This window comes from Protopterus annectens, chromosome 5.part0, assembly GCF_019279795.1.
Source record: "Protopterus annectens isolate FY-2018-M chromosome 5.part0, PAN1.0, whole genome shotgun sequence".
NCBI classification, from domain to species: Eukaryota; Metazoa; Chordata; order Ceratodontiformes; family Protopteridae; genus Protopterus; species Protopterus annectens.
Window position 1 is genome coordinate 1,900,040,473 of NC_056735.1, and position 19,382 is coordinate 1,900,059,854.

Consider the following 19,382-nt stretch of genomic DNA (forward strand, 5'->3'; position numbering starts at 1 on the left):
ATTGAGCTTGTCATGCCTACCAGATCTAACACCAAAAACAAACCACACTGGTGGAACCTTACTTTAACAGGCTATATAACATAAGAAAAAGTCATGGCCAAAATCAGAAACAGCACCCCTCATAAAGACAGGAGCTCTCTCATTTAACTAACAAGAAACTAAGGAGTCTAATGAGTAAGGGGAAGACTACTTAAAACTTGAAAGTGTCATTCATGCTGAGTAGGCTGCATTTTGGTGCACGATGACAACACTGCATGTGACTTTCCAATGAAATTAGCCGAGGTGACATTCACAGCACATCTGCTTTGTAGGCGTATGGCACTCTGTACCCCTTCTTATCAGGACAGATCACCGTTTTGAAGTGTAGAGTCCCTTGATCCATCCATGTGTAATGTACTGTTGTATGGATATAGCTTACCATGTTTGGGAGGAGATGAGAGTCAAATGAGGCTGCCAGGGTTTTAATCTACAGGATGGCTCATAGAACAGAAATAAAAATAAATTTTAAGTAAATTAACTCTAAAGCAAGTACAACTGTTTTTACTTCTGAGCTGGGCTCAGCATGATTTTTATGAAAAGCGTTTATTCTGTAATGAAAATAGTCTGTCTGAAAAGCCATTTCCATGAGGAACCAGAGTAATAAACAGCTAAGCAGATGCTAGTGGAAATCTCATAGAGCTGATTAAAGTGGTAGTCTGCAGTGCTGACAGGGTAACACTAAGACATTGTTTAGACTATGGCTTCCAAGTGTTTTGATCCTCACCCTCTCACTTATGAAATACTAAAATATGTGAACTTGTACAGTGTCTCATATAGAGATTTACAATGACCTTATTCGGGTATGTAGGGCATTTAGAGGCAACCACCTCTGGGAATATCTGGGGTTATCAAAAAGTAGTAGAGAATCAGACAACCTATGCAGAAAATTCTATAGGAATGAAAAGTTTACTAATCGGTTGTCTGAGATAGTAGCTGATACATGAAATAGACCACAAATTTACATTAAAGCAAGCATTAATGAAGAAATGAAGATATTTTTAAGAACACCCTGAACAGTTATTATGGAAACAACTGTTTTGGTATATTGGCAGACTAGAAGGGCATTAATGTTCATGCTCGAAATATGTGTATGTAGCATTAATATTGTGTCCTCCATATAATCTACTAACTTACATATTTCCTGATGGTCTGTGTCACAGCTTCTTCTTGTAACATGTGACTGAGATGGGCAGCAAACTTACAAGCTCTAATCTTTCATATGTACGTGTGGGCCTTAAAGTTAACATAACATTGTACCAGATTTAATAATATATCATTCCTTGTTATAGCTTTTGCATTCCAGATAATACTGAAGGTAAGACAGTTGGCTGTCCTCAACATTTCAAGTAGTCTGGTTCCATGGCAATGTTCCAGAAGTGTTCCTAATTAGACACTGGTCTGAAAAGGAAAAATGGATAAGCTAAGGCCTGCAAAACTTGTTAAAAATGCAGTTTATATCAAGCATATAAATTCTTCTTGTTATAGGTTGCACGGTTATTACCTGGCAGGGTTAACCAGATACTAGAGAGGTAATGTGTTTTGGGGACTGTCGATTTTCCTTTTTTAATACACTAGCAGGGCCAACCAGATTCTTGTGGTCTGTGTGTTTTCGGGGGCGGTTGATGACCTTCTTTCATACCTCTCAACCTCTTACAGCAAGAAATCTGGACAAAGCCATAAATAATGGAGGGACAAAGGCCCAAAAGTAGGGACAATTTTTAAATATTTTATTTATTTTTATTTTATTTGCAGTTTGTTAACTGGGAAAGTTCACTGGGTCGAAAATGAGCCCTTTTTCAATGGAGGCCCGGGGAGAAAAGCTCCATGTACAGACATATGAAACACAGCATCAGTTTATATACAGACATATGAGACACAGCAACAATTAATATAATTAATACAATCAATATATACAAAAACAGAAATCAGTACCAAAATCAATAAGCATCACTGTGAGGTAACTATAGAATATTGTAGAAAGTGAATGTAGAGTAGGACTGTCAGAAGCTGTAGAGTGTGTTAGAGATTTCACATGTATTGGTGTGATCTAATCTTTACAAAAATTAAGTTTATGTATCATAGGCAGTGTTGCAGTATTATTATAGTTTACAAAGGTAAATAGATTCAGAACAACCTGAGGAGGTGAGAATTCAATTTAGTGAGGGTTAGAAATACATATGGTCGGGGAGAGGAGGAGATTAGGAGGGATGGCAGCATGAACATTCCCAGGTAGAGGAGAGATGAGAGTAGAGTACAGTCTTGAAGGAGGTGAGGTTCTGGGTAGTTTGGATATGGGGTGGAAGTGAATTCCATTTACGTGCTAGGGAGAAAGACAGTAGGAGTTGCCCTCGAGGGCGTATTGGTTTATAAACCTTGATGAGATTCCGATTGTTGGACTTAAGGGATCGATCAGATGGATGAGAGAGAAAGGCATAGTGTTGGATTAAAGATAAGTTTGTGAACAGTCTGGAGCTGAGTATACAAGAGGTAGTTAAGAAGTTCTAGCCAATTCAGGGACTGTAAGGCGATGCAGTGGTGTGAAGAGGATTTGGAACTGGTGGCAAATGTGGCGATTTTATTGGAACAGGATGTCAGTTTAACCTTAAGTGTGGCTTGAGGATTGGTAAGCATGGGGACACTGTAGGTGAGGGAGATAAGGAGATAGGTGTTGGAGAGGGCAAGCTTGGATGAAGGGGTAAGGAAGTGATTATGGCGATAAAAGCTTTCTGAGCTTCTGGTGGGTTTTCTTTATATTGGTTTGAAGATGAATGTCAAACTTTAGTTGTTCATCAATGTGAACACCTACAAACTTAGTGTAGGGAACTACTTTAATGGGAGTCATGTTTTGGCTAAGTATGGAGAAGGAGTGTATGTCTAGTTTGGTATTGTTAGATGGGCTAAAGATCATAATTTTTGTTTTAGCTGCATTCAGAGCAACCATGCCTCAGTGCTGTTAAAGGTGACTTGAGTTGCATGCATGAGTTTGGGGAGGGAGTCGGCTGAGCACATGATAGTAGAATCATCTGCATATTGCACTAATTTAGTGTTTGGGATACAGAGATGAAAGTCGTTACTGAAAATGTTAAATAGTAAAGGTCCCAGGATAGAGCCTTGGGGCACACCTGTTAGAGTGTCAAGATAAGACGAGGAGCAGTTATTCCACTTGATGGCTTGTTGCCTATTTGAGAGGTAACTGGAGAACCAATTGATGGAAGGGGAGGAGAGATTGCGTTGAGAGAGTTTAGACAATAGTAGGCTATGAGAAATAGTGCTGAATGACTTAGAAAGTTCGAGGAGGTGGGTAGCTATGATGTTTCCTGAGTCGCGAGCTTGGTTGATGTTATTGAGGAAGGATAGAAGGGCCGTGGTAGTACTATGAAAGGGTCTGAAACCGTGCTGTGCTGGAGTTAGCAGATGGTTGTCTAAGCAGTAAGGTAATAGCTGCAGGTGGATACATTTTTCAAGAATTTTGGAGATGGGGGGAGAATTGCTATGGAGCAAAAGTTGGATATTTCTGTACTGTTGCCCCCTTTGTGTAGGGGAATAATGAAGGAGGGGTTCTTAGGATTCTTGTATAGAGTGATTGATTAGAATACAGATAGGGAGAGCTATACCATCAGCAGTTAGCCTAAGGAAGTTAGATGGTAGGTTGTCAGGGGTATTGGTACATGGTTTTAATTTCTGGAGAAGTTTATTTATAGTATTGACAGGAATTGGTTTTAGAGAGAAGGGAGGGGGGACGTTTGTACTGGAGGTAGAGGGAGAAGAATTAAGTATGAGAGAAGTGAGTGGAGATAGTGTGTTGTTATGGAAGGATGTGGTGAGTTTGGCTATAGAGTCTATGAAGATGGAATTACATTTGGAAGCTATGATGTCATCAGGGGAGCTAGGGTCAGGGCAAGGGTTGACTTTTTTGCTGGTACTAAGGAGGGCTGAGATACTCCTCCAGAATTTCTTGGGGTTGGTTTTGTGGTTGTTTTGAAGGTTAAAGTAGTAGGATTTGTGATTGGAAGTGATTCGTTTCTTAACTGTATTGCGGAGTTTTTTGAATTCTGCAAGGGAGGTAGGAATTTTGTGTTTTAGGTAGAGTTTCCAGGATTTATCACGGGCATACATGAGGGTTACTGTTTCCTTAGAAAGCCAGGGGGAAGTCTTTGATTTAACTCTTTTAGTTCTTGGAGGTGCTAAGTTATTAAGTAAATTAATGAAAGTATTAAAGTAATTCACAGCATTGTGTAGTGGAAGAGTTTTTAGAGGGTTCCAGTCTATATGTTTTAAGCAGTGTGAGAAGGATTCAGGCTTGAAATGAGTGAGGTTACGTGTTAAAATATAATTATGTTGTAAGTGAAGGGTGGAAGGTGAGCAATCTATGAAGGTGGGAAAGTGATCACTAAGGGAAATGGGTAAGGTGCCACTATCGCAGATGTTATTGGGATGCCAGTCGAGGATGCTGCCAGAGGAGCTATGTTTGTTGGGCTTAGTTGAAGAGTTGATTAATTGGGAGAAATTATAAAGGTTTATAGTTTGGGAGGTGTTATTTGAGGGAATGTAGGTCCAGTTAATGTTAACATCCCCAAGGATGATTGATTCATTACTTATGTTAGATGAAAACCATGAAAGGATATCTTCAGGTATAGGGATGTTGTTACCTGGTGGAATATATAGGGCAGCTATAACTATGTTTTTGTGGTTGCTGATTTTTAGGTGGGCTTGGGTTAATTCGGCTGTAGAGAATTGAGGTATAGGGATGGTATAGGGCGTTAATGTTAGGGAGGAAGAAAAAAGTAGTGCTACTCCTCCTCATTTCTTATGTAATCTGTCTTGTCTTATGATTCGATAGTTGGGGGGGGGGGATTTCAGAGTCTTTAATGTGTGGCTTAAGCCACGTTTCGGAGACAGATACAATGTCAGGCTGGTTTTGGGTGAGCCAGGCATGGAAGTTGCAGAGGCTCTGGGCGTTGATGGTGGTACGTAGGAGTGATTTGTGGTGGGAGGGTGGAGGGGTTGTGGTTGTATTGGAATTGTAGTTGGCAGGGGGGCCAGGGTTTGGGTGGATGTCTCCAGACAGGAGTATGGAGATTATATCAAAAAGAAAGGATAGCTGTTTTGTAGAGTTCTTTGAGCAGAGGTTGCTGGCATGGGAGAGAAAGGGATGAATATTGTGATGGATGGGAGGTATATTAGGTGTGACTAGAAGCTTTCTATTAGAGTGGAGATAGTCATAGGTGTGGAAGAAATATGAGCAGATGGAGCCAGAGTAGGATGGTTCACTTATGAGATATATAGAGTTTATGTGGAAGGAAGGGTAATGTGAGGTGTTATGGAGACTTATGTTGGTAAGGTGGTATAGTAGGGAGAGGGAAAAGTTAAGAAGTATTGAGAATGTTAATTTTGTAGATATAGGATACATAGTTGTATGAGGTGCAGTATATAGTTAAGCTATGATGGGAAGAGTGTGGATAAATGAAAGTAGGTGGGGTTTGTTGGATAGTTGAAGTGATCTAATAGGTGCAGAGATTGATAGAGGGAATAGGTGGGATGATATGACTGTGGGAGGGGATTAAGTAATTAGGAGTTGGGTGTGGTTTGATATGATAGGTTATGTGTGATGAGGGAGTGGTTGTATAGCTATATGTGTAGGAGTACTGGGGGCGGGTGAGATATGGGGGCAGGGTAGGGGAGCGAAGTGATCCCGAAGGGTGAACGGAGTGGGCAGAGCTGAGGAGGAGAAATGGCTGGGAGAGAAATGCAACCCAACAAAAACTATCAGTAAAGAGACAGAGCTGCAAGCAAGCAAGAGGTGAGTGAACGTTCTAGAGATGAACAGGGCCTGAGTGTTACAAGAGAGCTGTAAGAACAAATCAGGGGCACTACCGGTAGGAGAGATAGTCACAGAGAAAAAATACTATAGACTGAGCACGCCAGGACAATAAAATGGAAATAAAGTGCTAAAAAGTTAAGAGTGGGGTATCAATAAAATGGAAATAAAGTGGTGGAACTTTAAGAGTGGGGATGTGCTGCCATCTAGTGGTGTAACTATGATTAACTATTTTGAGGAAAGTTCAGGAAGACGAGGGAGAAATACTTGCAAACTTAAAAAGTTGATATAATAACAGATCTTGCATTAACATAAATTTCCTGAAGGTTATGCAATCTGAAACTCAAACGTCTGACATTATTTTCTGACTTTAATCTTTAATGATTTTCCAGAAAAAACACAATTTTATGAGAAAAGACCTAAAATATGAGGCAAAAATCTGTAAAGTTGAGACGTATGCTTTCTTATTTGAATATATCCTGGCAGGGTTAACCAGATATAGGGAGGTAATGCATTTTGGGGACTGCTGATTATTTTCTTTTTGTAACATTATACACTGGCATGGTCAACCAGATGCAAGTGGCTGGTGTATTTTGGGAGCTGTTGATGACTTTCTTTCTTTCTTTCTTCCTTCTTCTTCTTCTTTTTCTTTTTTTTTAATATAATATCTTGGCAGCTGTCAAAGAGATACTAGCTATGCAGTGTGTTCTGGGGGTCTGTTTGTGAATGACATTTTTTTTTTCAACTTAATATCTTTTTGCAGGGTTAGCTAAGATACATTAGAATGGTTTATGTGGTAATTACACATTGAATGGTAACAGTGGATGGTTTATGGTAATTACACATTGAAATTTTATTGTACAGCAGTCCAGGTGCCCCCTGTGTCAGTAAGTAATTATTTGTAACAGTACTACACTGTCTTTCGTGAGCAGAACAGGAAACATTCTCCTTTTTTCTCCTTTATCATGGCTTTGTTCTCCTTTATGACCTTCAGTGTCTTCCTTTGGGTTCACAGGTATCTGATAACCCTATGCATGGCTATGTAAAGTTCAGTCTCAAATAAAGACATTCATTGCTTAATATTATCTTTCAGACATATCCATATCCACATCTATGCGTAGCCAACATGAAGTGTAATCTGTACAGTAGAGGTCATGATTTCAGAAATAGACACCTTTGTTTTATCATTATTTACTTTAAAAGTGCTGTTCAGAAGACAGCTGTAAGGGAACGAGGAGGGGATACTTTTACAGGCACACCAGGCAGACTAATCTGTTTGATGGTCATTGTTATGCATATATGACTAGCTGAACTTGCAGGGCAGGAAATTTGAGATTCTAGCTGGCTGAAGAAGGGGATATGGGAGGAGTAAACTGAGAAGGAACTGAAGCAGACAAAAGTTGAATATCTGAAAAAACTCCTTTATCTCAGCAATGAGCTGATAGCTCTGTAAGATATTTTCACAGAATGTGTAACACATCAGTAGGAAACACATTTGTAACAGTCAGTGAACAACAGTAAATGTCATTTTTACTGAGGCCACTCAAAATTAGCACTCCTTCCCAGTTTCCAAGTCAATGGGACTGTGATCTGACAGTCCAGTCAAGGGCATTATAATTTCATCAGCTCTACACTCACAGTGTACTATGGGGAAGAGTTAGCTTTACAAGAAAGAAACTCTCATCAGGATGTCTGCTACCAGGAGGGCATTCAGGGTACAAACTGAATAAAATTAGTAGTGACTACATTTTTTTTGCATAGAGATTTGCAATGTACAGAACTTCAGGAAGAGATAAAAAATATATATGTTTTATCATTTTTCCCAGTAGTGGTCCTTTAATGTGAAAACACACTTTAGTTGGACACAAGTAAAAAGGTACCACAAACAAATCTAACTATATACAACTAATTACAAGGTGATTCAAATTGCAGACAAGCAAGCTACTGAGGAACACACACTTTCAAAGTACACTAACAGTCTAAGGAAGGGTCTTCCCAGTTTCTTTTGTCAGTAACTAGTAAGATTAGCAGAGGATATAAGACTGGGAGGAACTTCAAGGGCTAGGTATAGCCCACTGAGTGGCGCAGAGCTACAGTTATCCCACTCCACAAGGGGGAATCTGCCTTGGATCCCAGGAACTACCATCCCATCAGTCTGACAAGCCTGATCTGCAAGGGCATGGAACGCATTATCATGGAACTTATAAACAAAGACATTGGCAATCTTCAAACACTGGAGCCCAACCAGTTTGGGTTTGTGAAGGGCCGATCTTGTCTCCTGAATCTGACTGACTTCTTCGAATCAGTCTCCAGAGCTGTGGATGAGGGTAAGGCGGTCCACACAGCCTATCTGGACCTTGCCAAGGCCTTCAACACCATCCCCACTCTGGAATCATAGATAAACTTACTAAGCTGGGCATAAATCCCTACATCACTTGATGGGTTGCCAACTGGCTTACTGACAGAACCCAGACTGTAAAAGTAACCGACTCCAAATCCAGCTCCAGACAAATGACAAGTGGAATACCTCAGGGTTCAGTCCTGGGACCACTCTTGTTTGGCATCTACTTCTCTGAAGTACAGGCCAACACTAAGGGACTCTGGCTAACAAAGTTCACAGATGACTGCAAACTGGGAACCATTATTGAATCCCCAAATGATGTGGATATTCTACAAAAGGGCCTTACAGAAACAGATGCCTGGTGCCAGAGCCATGGGCTCAAGCTTAATGCCAAGAAATATATAGTTATCCCCTTTGGAAAAAAACATGTACCCATGAATTACCACATAAGTGGCAGTACACTAAACATCGAAAGTGTGATGAGAGACTTAGGGACACAGGAGGACAGTGGTCTCACTTTCGATAACCACATCGCTACAACAGTCAGGAAATCCTTCTATGTGGCACACTTCATCACTAAGGGCTTTTCATCCAGAAAAAAGGAGGTCATTGTCCCACTGTACTCATCCCTCATTAGACCCATTATAGAGTATAATGCCCCGTTTGGTATGTACCTCACAAGACATCTGCAACAGCTGGAAAGGCCGCAGAAATACCTCACTAAAAGAATCACAGGCCTACAGCAGATGCCATATGCTGACTGTTTAAAAAAAATCAGCTATACTCTGTGGCATATTGTCTACTCAGAGGCAATCTCTGCTTAACATACAAGGCCATGTCAAACCCTGAGCTGTTGGACATGCTCCACTTAAACAAATCCCAATCCCTCAGAGCCACATACTCTAAACCTTGTCATCACAATGAACAAAACATGCTGGAGGGATAGGTTCCTGACCCAGAGACTCCCCATACTCTGGAATAGACTGCCCATACATGTCAAGCAGAGCGCCTCCTTGGCCCTCTTCAAAAGGAACCTTGATGACTGGATGGGAGATAGGAAATTCACCCCGGGGATCATGTCAGTCGCCCTGCTAGACAGGGGTCCAGAGAAGTAAATATTGTGGGAAGAAATATCCAGGGAATTGTTATGGCTAGGCTTGTATAGGCCCTAGAGCCGATAGCCTAGTACCAACCTATGAACCTAAGAACCTATGATAAGGCTGAAAAGAGCTTCAAAGGCAAGATGTACAGTAGGGTAAGGCAGCTCAAAAGCCTCCAAGTACAAAAGCACAACAGGAGTAGGATGGGTGGGGACCAAATTCAGAAGAGTTTGTAGAAATACAATAAAATGGGGGCCTAGACAGAACACCTAGTCTCAACACAGAAACAAAAAAAAAAAAAAAACACTGCAGACTATAAAAATAGCTTAAATAAATAGCTTTAACTTCAGACAAAGAGCAAACACAACACAACACAAAAACTTATTTAAAAGGTAAGATAAGTGCAATACTGTAACTGTAGTTTAAGTGTATTCCCCTTGATGCAAACTGCAGTCTAAATGCTTTGTTTTCAAGCTTCCACTCTTCCAGCAGTCCCAAGACTATGATGTTTGGCTCCTTGTGTAATGTAAAATACCAGGGGAGCTGGGTTAAGTACAGGCTCCAGTTACAACTTGCACAACTGGTCAAAGCTTTATTTTTTCAGTTTGAAAAGTGACTACAATGCAGAATTAGTTGAGAAACTCTGATAATCTACTCAGCAGCTCAGAGAAATAGTAATGGATACTGTAAAACACAAATCAATTTATAGCTGTAGCTTCAAATTCAGAAGAGAGAGTAAAAATGCAATAAAATGAGGGCCCAGTCAGAACACCTAGGCCCAACACAGAAACTTAACAAAACACTGCAGACTGTAAAAATGGCTTAAATTAACAGTTTTAATTTCAGATAAAGTGCAAACACAGCACACAAAACTGATTTAAAAAGTAAGACAGGTGCAATATTGTAACCGTTGTTGAAATGTACTTTCCTAGATGCACAATGTAGTCCAAATGCTTTGTTTTTAGCCTTCCAAACATCCAATCTTGCAGAAGTCCCAAAACTTTATTTTGGAACTCAGTGGTAGAAGCAGAGCTTAACCATATTGGATGTATCAGAAACTGCATTAATATGCTCCAGAAAAGGTTTTCATTATGAGTAACTTATTAAATAAGTGTAATTAGTAAAGGAAAAAAATAATTAAACGTTTAAAATGCTGTAATCACATGCTGTTTCCCCTTTTCAAAAGTGCATGAATAATTTTGGGAAAAATGTATTTAATCAGAATCATATATTCATGCATCAAATTTCCTATCACTACATTGCACTGTTCTTGCAAATGGTACCAGTGGTGTTACAGACAATAGTATTTTTGGAAGGTGAAGTGTTATATATTCAAATGATTTTCCTAATTTCATATTATGAATAGAACCTTGATGGGCCTCTATGACAGGTAAAGTTAGCAAGGTTTTCTGATTTAATTTACATACTATTTACAAATGCTTTGCTACTTACCATTACTCGAGCACCCATGTTGAATTTTACTCTGTTCCTTTTACTTCTAAATGTGATGTAGACTTGCTCTTGTGAAATTATTCGAATGCCAATGCTGGAATTTAATGACAGACAAATAGGTTGGAATGGTGGAGCATGAACATGGTTGGTAAAATCTCTCCATTGCCATTGTTTCTGTCTTGTGCCATTCCTGTCCAAGCAACAGCCACCATAAGGAGTCAGATTAACCCTATAAAAAGATGAATGCAGGCACAGTATTCCTTACATGCTTTGAGTCATACGTGTATTTCAATTAATACTTAAGACATAGGCAAACATACATTAATAAAAAAATTATACAGTGACTGGCTATTAACATTCAAAAACAAGCACGCTGATTGGTTAGCCTAACCCGCATGCCAAATGTAAATCGAGCATATACCAATGGAAAAAAGTCATGGACTTTCTTCTATTAATATATGCTATGGAACTTCTACTTTTTTATTTAAAAAAATAAACTTTCAAAAACTGGCGACTTCAAAAGAACAAGACAGACGGGATAGAGAAGAATACTAGGGGAATCAGGGATGTTATTCAAAGCTAGAGAAACATACCTTATTATCCTTATATTTGCTCTGTTCCACCTAATCAGTACGTTGAATAGTCTGCCAATTTTTTTTTTAATTATACACACAAAAACAAGCAATGGAGATCTTCCTTTCTCCACTGCTTCATTTACACAGCACTGATGTACTGTGTAAGCATGGAAACATAAGTCCCATACGCATGTGCAGTACATCAAAAAAGCCCAAGGATACCAGGAAAAATGTGGAACAGCAGCATGCCACCGTTATACAAGGACATTATTTAAGAAAACTAAGTACCTTTTTCTTAAATAATGTTTTTAAATAATAGCAGTAAGCTTTGTTTGGTCACTTGGGCTTCGTCCTCATGACCAAACACCAACTGTGGGTAAATCCAGCACTACCCACACCCAGCCAAGGGTTAGTGCTATAAGAAACCATTTTAACATTTTTCAACATAAATGCAGTATACACCACGTTTACTTTCTTTGCTACTATTATTGGTCCAACATTATAAAACATTACTGAATTCCTGCCTTCCCTTAAACCTCACTCCTCGTGAACATTATTATGCATATATTGTTCCCACAATTTTCATTTACTTCTATGTAATTTGCTACTTCCTCTTTTATATCTCTTGTATTATATTCAACACCTCAATACATTTGGTGTAAACTTTGGTTTCTACTTTCTAGTGCTTGCTTTTCTGGCAACCAACAGAATTAAACTTAATAGGGCCTTACCATGTCTAGGCAATTCAGATCATGTATCCCAGCTCAAAAGAATAATTTCCTTACTTACAGCCATTTGCTTGCCCAGTATTTCTGACACAGTATTCTGTAGGGAATTTTTAAAATCTGCCAACTCATTACACTCATAAAACATACATTCCCAGTTACCTCTTTCTTTTCCACCACACCTCCAATATTTGCTATCTACCTGAGGAAAAAATATTTGAAGTCTGCTTGGGTTTTACAAATACCCATGCAAATACTTCAAAGCAAAGATCCTAAACCTTCTGGACTTTGTTGCATACTTGGCAGCCATACATATGTTTTGCCATTGTTTTCTTGTAAATTGCTTTTCTAGTCTGTCTTCTCAACCTTTTCTAACCTCCTTTGACTGATTCTTATAGTTATCATGCAATGCTATATATACCTAAATATCCCTTTTTAACAGCTGTTTTTGTTTGGCTAAAAACTCTACTAGAGCAGGTTTTTCCCTTAAAATTCCCCTATCCCTTTATTTCTATATTTCTAACTCCTTAGTCATTTTAAAAACAATTTTGTTATAAATTCTGCAGTTATTAATGTACCATTTTTTACATGAGTACAGAAAGAAAGCAGCAAGTTTGCCAGACTAAAGGTATCCATTTACCTTAGTAATGTGACAAAGGGGGAAGAAAACTTGTATGGCTTTTTGTGGAAAGTACTGGTTATATTAAATTAAAGGTAAAGTTTAATAATACAGGAACATCTGAGATATGGTTATGATATATGAACTAGCAATTTTACCCCATACAGTACACTTTTTGGCATCCTATGAAGAAACACTTTACCCAGAGATTTAGTGCTTTTTTTTCCTGTACTGCATGCCAGAATTTAGGACAAAGTCTGTGGCATCACTCTTTGCCAAACAAGCTCTGTTAATCATGTATGTCAAAGGGTACTGAGGCTCTGAAAAAATATACAATCCATTTTTTCAAATATATTACTCTGCCATACTTCACTGAACATAGTTCACACTTCCAAAGAAGAAGGAATAAACCATGGCATTCAGATATACTGGACTGAGGGTGGTGGAAGACAGGTAATAAATCAAAACTACAGCGCATATTATAACTTAATATACAGAACTGAAATTACTAATATGGCCCACTATTTCTTTCATGACTTTTGTCACTTTTCATTTAATTAACTATTCAGACAAATATTAGTCAGTACTAAAAAGATCTCAAACTGAATAAAATTCTAACTCAACTCCCTGATACAAAGAATGAGATACAAACACTTACTAATGTAATATATTTTGTTGTTTAAAAGGAATATAAATATAAAATTGCTGTAGATTGCAGGCTGATACTCTCACAGTTCAGTAAAAGCACGAAAGGAAGATAAACAGTCACTGTACTTAATGATTAATGACAAGCTGCCAGTGCAGTATTCTGCACAACCCAATAATAATGCAGTGTTTATTCACTGATAACTGTTAATAAGTGTAGTCTACATTCAAGTTATCAATTGTGGCTCTGAAGTGCTGAGGATGTAACTGATTTCAGTCATACAGTAAATTTACTGACCATTCATTACAATGTAAACATTGTTGCTAGAAATCTCATTTAAATTCTGAAATATTAATGTAAGCAGGGTATACTGTTACTTTGTTGTGGTTTAGTTTCATGTATGATAAAAAAAAATTGACACTGAAATAGTACAAATTAAATGAAGCATTTGAATTGTATAACATTCTTTCGGTACCATGCTTACTTAATGAGTTACTTACTTAACTACTGATTATTTAAAGTGATTTGCCAATGTTCTAAAACATACCTGAGCACTACAGCATACAGTGCATAAAACAAGTAACTTTAACCTCAGTGACATAAGTATAGCAAAAGTGTCTGCTCCAGCTATAAACTTTAGTGAGTGCACCACTGCATGTGCATGAAGGTGCCCCATTAAAGTCTATGGATGTAGCTCACACTACCCTATGGCAACATCACAACTGGAGAAGCTATTTTTTTGGAGCCATGGTTTTAATAAAATGTTTCCAAAACTTTTTATTAAACAATAGGCCAAAAAGTAAGGAAGAGCAAATGGGAAAATACATCATGACACCTGAGTCTTCAAATGCTGCCATGTATAAAGAAACATTGGCAAATCACTTTAAGGAATTTATCGTGGGTTGTTCAGTCGTCATCAACAAATGCTGATGCTAGACCACAAGGGCTTCATCTTTGAAGTCTAATGAAAGCACAAGCTGGTTAATGCGGCAAGAATCCATACCCAGTCATTGTACTTTTCTGTGTTGCAAGATTTTTCTTATTGTGGTAGATCAGTATTTACTAATACTGGTAAATACACTTCAAATTGGTTGTTTTGCCGGAGCTATAATTAAATAGTAGTTATTTTTGTAGTGAGGTAATTTAAATGATCTATTCCAGGCCCTTTTCATCTATAACTCAAGATTGCAAGGACAAAGGTAAATGCAATATACATACATGCAGACTTTCCCCCGGATTCACTAATCTTCTGTGCAAGACTAGTCTAGTCCTGCATGGAAGCGGCCATTTAGGAGGAGAACAGCAGCGAGCCATGCATATTAATGAAGGTGTGCTACCTGAGTGCAGGGGGTGTGTCTGAGAGCAGAGCTCTCAGAATAAACACACCCCTGCAAAGTAGAATAGCAGAAAGTGCAAATAAATGGACGAGACCACTCATAGGTGTCCGTATATCCCCACCAACAGCCCCTCATGTATTCAACAGCAACAGGACATAAAAATAAAAAGAAGAAACCCCTTTATTTTTTTTAAAACTCTGAGTACAGCTAACCGTAGGTGTGCGGGTGTGCCCATCGCTTAGCTACGGTTAAAGCAGCTTAAAAGGCTGATGAGGATAACAAGGAAGATGTATGCAAATGAAGCAGCACAGCAACAGTGTAGTGGTCAGAGCATCCGCCTAATGAGCAGGCATTCCCGGTTCGAGTCCCACTGCAGCACATACCATTTTCCATATGAAATCTGTATATGAACATTTATTTACATTTTATTGCTGTATAACCTACTAAATAACATTTAAATGTGAACTGGAGTACTGCATTAAATGCACATGTGAAGAGTCAGTACCATAATGAATAAGTCAGCAGTAAGTAGGCGTAAGCACAGATAAGCAGTAGCAAGCACATGTAAGCACTAGTAAGCATGTGCAAGTGTGTTTGCGTGGGGTGAAGCACTACCGACACAGATTAAGCAAAGGAGAAGCTAACTGGGTCTAAGACACTGTGACCGGAAGTAAGCAGTGCTTACCTCTGCGCAAACCTGCTTACACCCGTTTGAAAGTGCTTTAAGCACACTGTATCCAATGGCCAGTGTTCTGCCCAGCAACAAAACAAACAGCTTCTGCAAGTCCAGAACCCAGGACCATGCACACCATACATGAAACGATTTACCACTAAGCCATGCCAGCTATGCAGAAATTGTATGTTGTCAGAAACATAACCCCAGGCCAGTCATACAACAGTACAGAGAATGTATACCTACAGCTAGATGGGTGTGTGTGTGCAAATATATCACTATCTAAATGGATACAACATATCTATAGATGTAGTCACATATATATACATATATATAAATATCCAGATATATATATATATATATATATATATATATATATATATATACATACAAATATATGAACAGATGTACATGCAAATGCTGACAACTACACATATATATATATGTCAACATCTATATGTCCACATATACACATCAAGTGACATATGTACGCAGATATCTGTCTCTGTAGGTATATTCCGACATAATTAGAAATATGTAAGCAAATATATATATACCCACAGAGGTATATATGGCCAGACATCTGTAGAAACCAATGGTAGATGAACAGAAACATATATGTCCACATGCACCGTCAATTGGCCTGAGAGGCCCCAAACAATATACGTTGCGTATGAATTTGCATACCCCCCCCAGCCAAACACGTCCGCCCTGCAATACACTACCAAGCTCATAGTATTGTATGTCTGTCATTGAATTAGGGAATTAAATTATCCCTCTGTTATATTTCACATGTCGACATCACATAACCCTCTCCCCCACCCACTAGGCGGGCCGAGCAGTACAGGCCCATCCAACCCAGGCCATCCCATCCCATACATACATAACCCACACTTCTGCTTCCCCCCACTTGCAGCACACACGCAGTCACCATCCCTACCCTGGTTACCAGCATGTAGCTACCACACCACCACACGTTGCCCCCCCACCCCCCTCGGGACCCATCCCGTATGATGTCCCGTCCCAAGTATCCTAGGTGTGGCACACGCCGTAGACCATGCATATAGCCAAGGGTACTTATGTAACCCTGGGTGTAGACGAAAGTTGAATACCCAATGTTTGGGTTGTCCTGCATGGGACAAATGTATTCCTGGTACTAACATTAGATGTCATGTGTGACTCTGTGTACACTAACAGATTTAGTTGCAGGTATCGCAAAGCATATGTGGCACACAAGGTTGACCAGTATGCACACGAAACACAGTATCCAGCAATACCAGTCAACATTACAGGATATGTAGCTAAACACTTAGAGGTATATCTGGTTGTATAAATATCCATAACTATATAGATATATACCTCCCCTCTCTGTAGTACAAATGTATACATACATAGATAGACATATAAATAAATACCCACATATACATATATACATATGCAGACAACCATACATCCACATGTCGTTAGATATATATATATATATATATATATATATATATATATATATATATATATATACAGCAATATATATATATATATATATATATATATATATATATACATGTGTGTATGCAGATATATACATATACATATGTATGCAGACATATACATATTATATAGTTTATATATATATATATATATATATATATATATATATATATATATATATATATATGTGTGTGTGTGTGTGTGTGTGTGTGTGTGTGTGTGTGTGTGTGTGTGTGTGTAGATATACACAGATATATAGCTATAATAAGATACAGCACTTAAGAATTACATATGTTCACAGGCCATGCCAATGGAGGTGAGGAGCCCAAGCAACAAACGTGTAACACGTAGCATGAACCCCCCCCCCCACAGCCGGACAGGGGAAACATACAAACAAACCCACAAACAATGTAAACAATCCACTGCTCCCCAGACCACAGGCAGGATGCAACTGGGGGGGAACACAGTGGACCCGAGAAGTCTAATCTGGGAACAGAGACAGGAGCGTCCCTTGCGGGACACCCCAAAAATTGTCTTGTTATAGGAGGAAGCCCGTGCGATGACCTATCAAGGCGGGGCGGGTACGTACCTGGACTATAAGGGTGGGAAAGCCTGATGACCCATGGGTCAAGACAGCGTACGAGATGGGTCCCGTGAAGTGGAGAGTGGGCAGTGTGTAGTGGTGTGTTTTGACCCAACCTGCACCCAGAGTAAGGATGAGTGCTGTAGAGGAGGTGCGGGTGGGGGAACTATGGGTATGTAATTATGGGTCTAGGCGTGCAGATGTTTGCTGGAGTGGGTTTATTCGGACCGCCCCAGGGATGTAAGCAATAGTGTTCATTGTGCAGAGCCGCTGCCCAATGAGCAGCCACTCCCGCTATGAGTCCCACTGCACCACAGTCTATTTTACATGGCAAAGTACGGTATAACCAGATGTATTGTTACAAATCCCACTAAATAAGACCAAAGAACACATGTTCGCAACAACCCACTATAGGCATGTAAGCCGAACTATGTAGCATCACAAGGTATTATTGTTGTCCCACCCCCACCCAGGGGTGTGAGTGTCCAAACCTACCTCCAAATGCAGTGTATATACACAGCTGTTGCTGGAGAAGAAATGGCCACCTGTGGACCTTCCCGTCAGCCTACCTACACATCCCTAGACATTCCCCCTACTATCTGCCCCTCTGTATGCCCCATTAACACCACTTACCTATCAACCCCTGTGCCATTACTACTACTGTTCACAGTCACAGGTAGGTGTTACCCTCATCCCCAACTATATTGGTAGAATCTGGAACCCCCTACCCATGTGTATTACCTCAGCTGTCCCACACGACACATGTAAATAACACATGAAGGAACACCTCAAGCACACTTGGAGCAGCACATGCTCAACACCTGGTGAATCCCCCCCAACTAACACTCCATACCCCTTCGCCAACTAGTGAAACTGACACCTCCTGTCCTTTCTGCATACAAATCCCAACATCCTGCAAACCTTCCCAATTTCTCCAACACCAATCATACCAACGGCCTACTATACAGTTACAATGTCCCCCCCCTACCAACCTACCTACTCCTTCACTATTCACTTCTACTCTAACACACAGGTATGGCATAGCTAAACCTAACCTGAATAGCTGAGTGTAACCTATCCAGAACTGTTAAACTGGAATCACAGTTCACCTTAAACTGACCTATGTCAACAGTCATACCTGACATGTAAACCTGACCTTTGCATGTATAATACCAACATATTAATGTGAACTAAGCTGGAAGAATGTGGTATGTAGCTATGTTAAGTCTGTTACTCTCTGTGAATGTGTACACCTCAGTACTAAGTGTAATGTGTAGCTGGGGATTACTGTGGAGCTTCACTCCCCAGGCCACCGCTGACAATGGAGAAGCATCCAGTCGGATTGTCCCGGACAATAAATATGAACTAAATACATGAAGTAGCACTGAGGTATGCCATAGCAAGCAGGACTATGCTTGTTTGGGTGGCAGTAAGCAATGCCCACACTGGTTAAGTAATATGGAGGCCAACCAAGTATAAGATGCCATAACCGGAGGTCAGCAGATTTGAGCCAATCAAAGCCTCACGCACACCAGCACATACCCGCCTACACCTCCTCTACAGTGCCTTAGGCCCTCTGTAGCCAACAGCTCTCGTCGTACCCATTAACAAAGAAATCTGCACTCCCGGGTTCCAACCCCCCCACCCCCACCCTGGACACTGTAATCGAAGTGAGTTACCACTAAGGCATGGCAGATATACATTCAGCTGCTGTTATCACAAACATATCAGCCAGCACAGTTATTCAACAGTACAGGAAATGTATGTAGGTATGTAGATAAATACCAGAAAACGTGCACATCGCTCAATCACAGTATTCTGAGCAGTCTATGTGTATCAATGAACTGTGCCTGTCCAAACATACTGTGAGAACAGTAGTCTTGCATAATACTGAAGAGAAGAATGAATAACGGTGCACACTGTGGGGGCATGTGGGCGTGCTTCATGCACAGAATGTCACACCTGGGGCGTTGGTTCCGCAGAACC

The 19,382-nt window shown here is 39.8% G+C and overlaps 1 protein-coding gene across 1 annotated transcript in view; it reads right to left on the reverse strand.

Annotated features, from left to right (window-relative positions):
* Positions 1 to 19,382, reverse strand: part of ERICH6B (glutamate rich 6B) — a 701,186-nt gene that overhangs the window by 89,944 nt on the left and 591,860 nt on the right. The window contains exon 9 of the mRNA XM_044072050.1: positions 10,751 to 10,979. Within this exon, the coding sequence (XP_043927985.1) occupies positions 10,751 to 10,979 (229 nt within the window). The remainder of the gene's footprint in view (positions 1 to 10,750; positions 10,980 to 19,382) is intronic.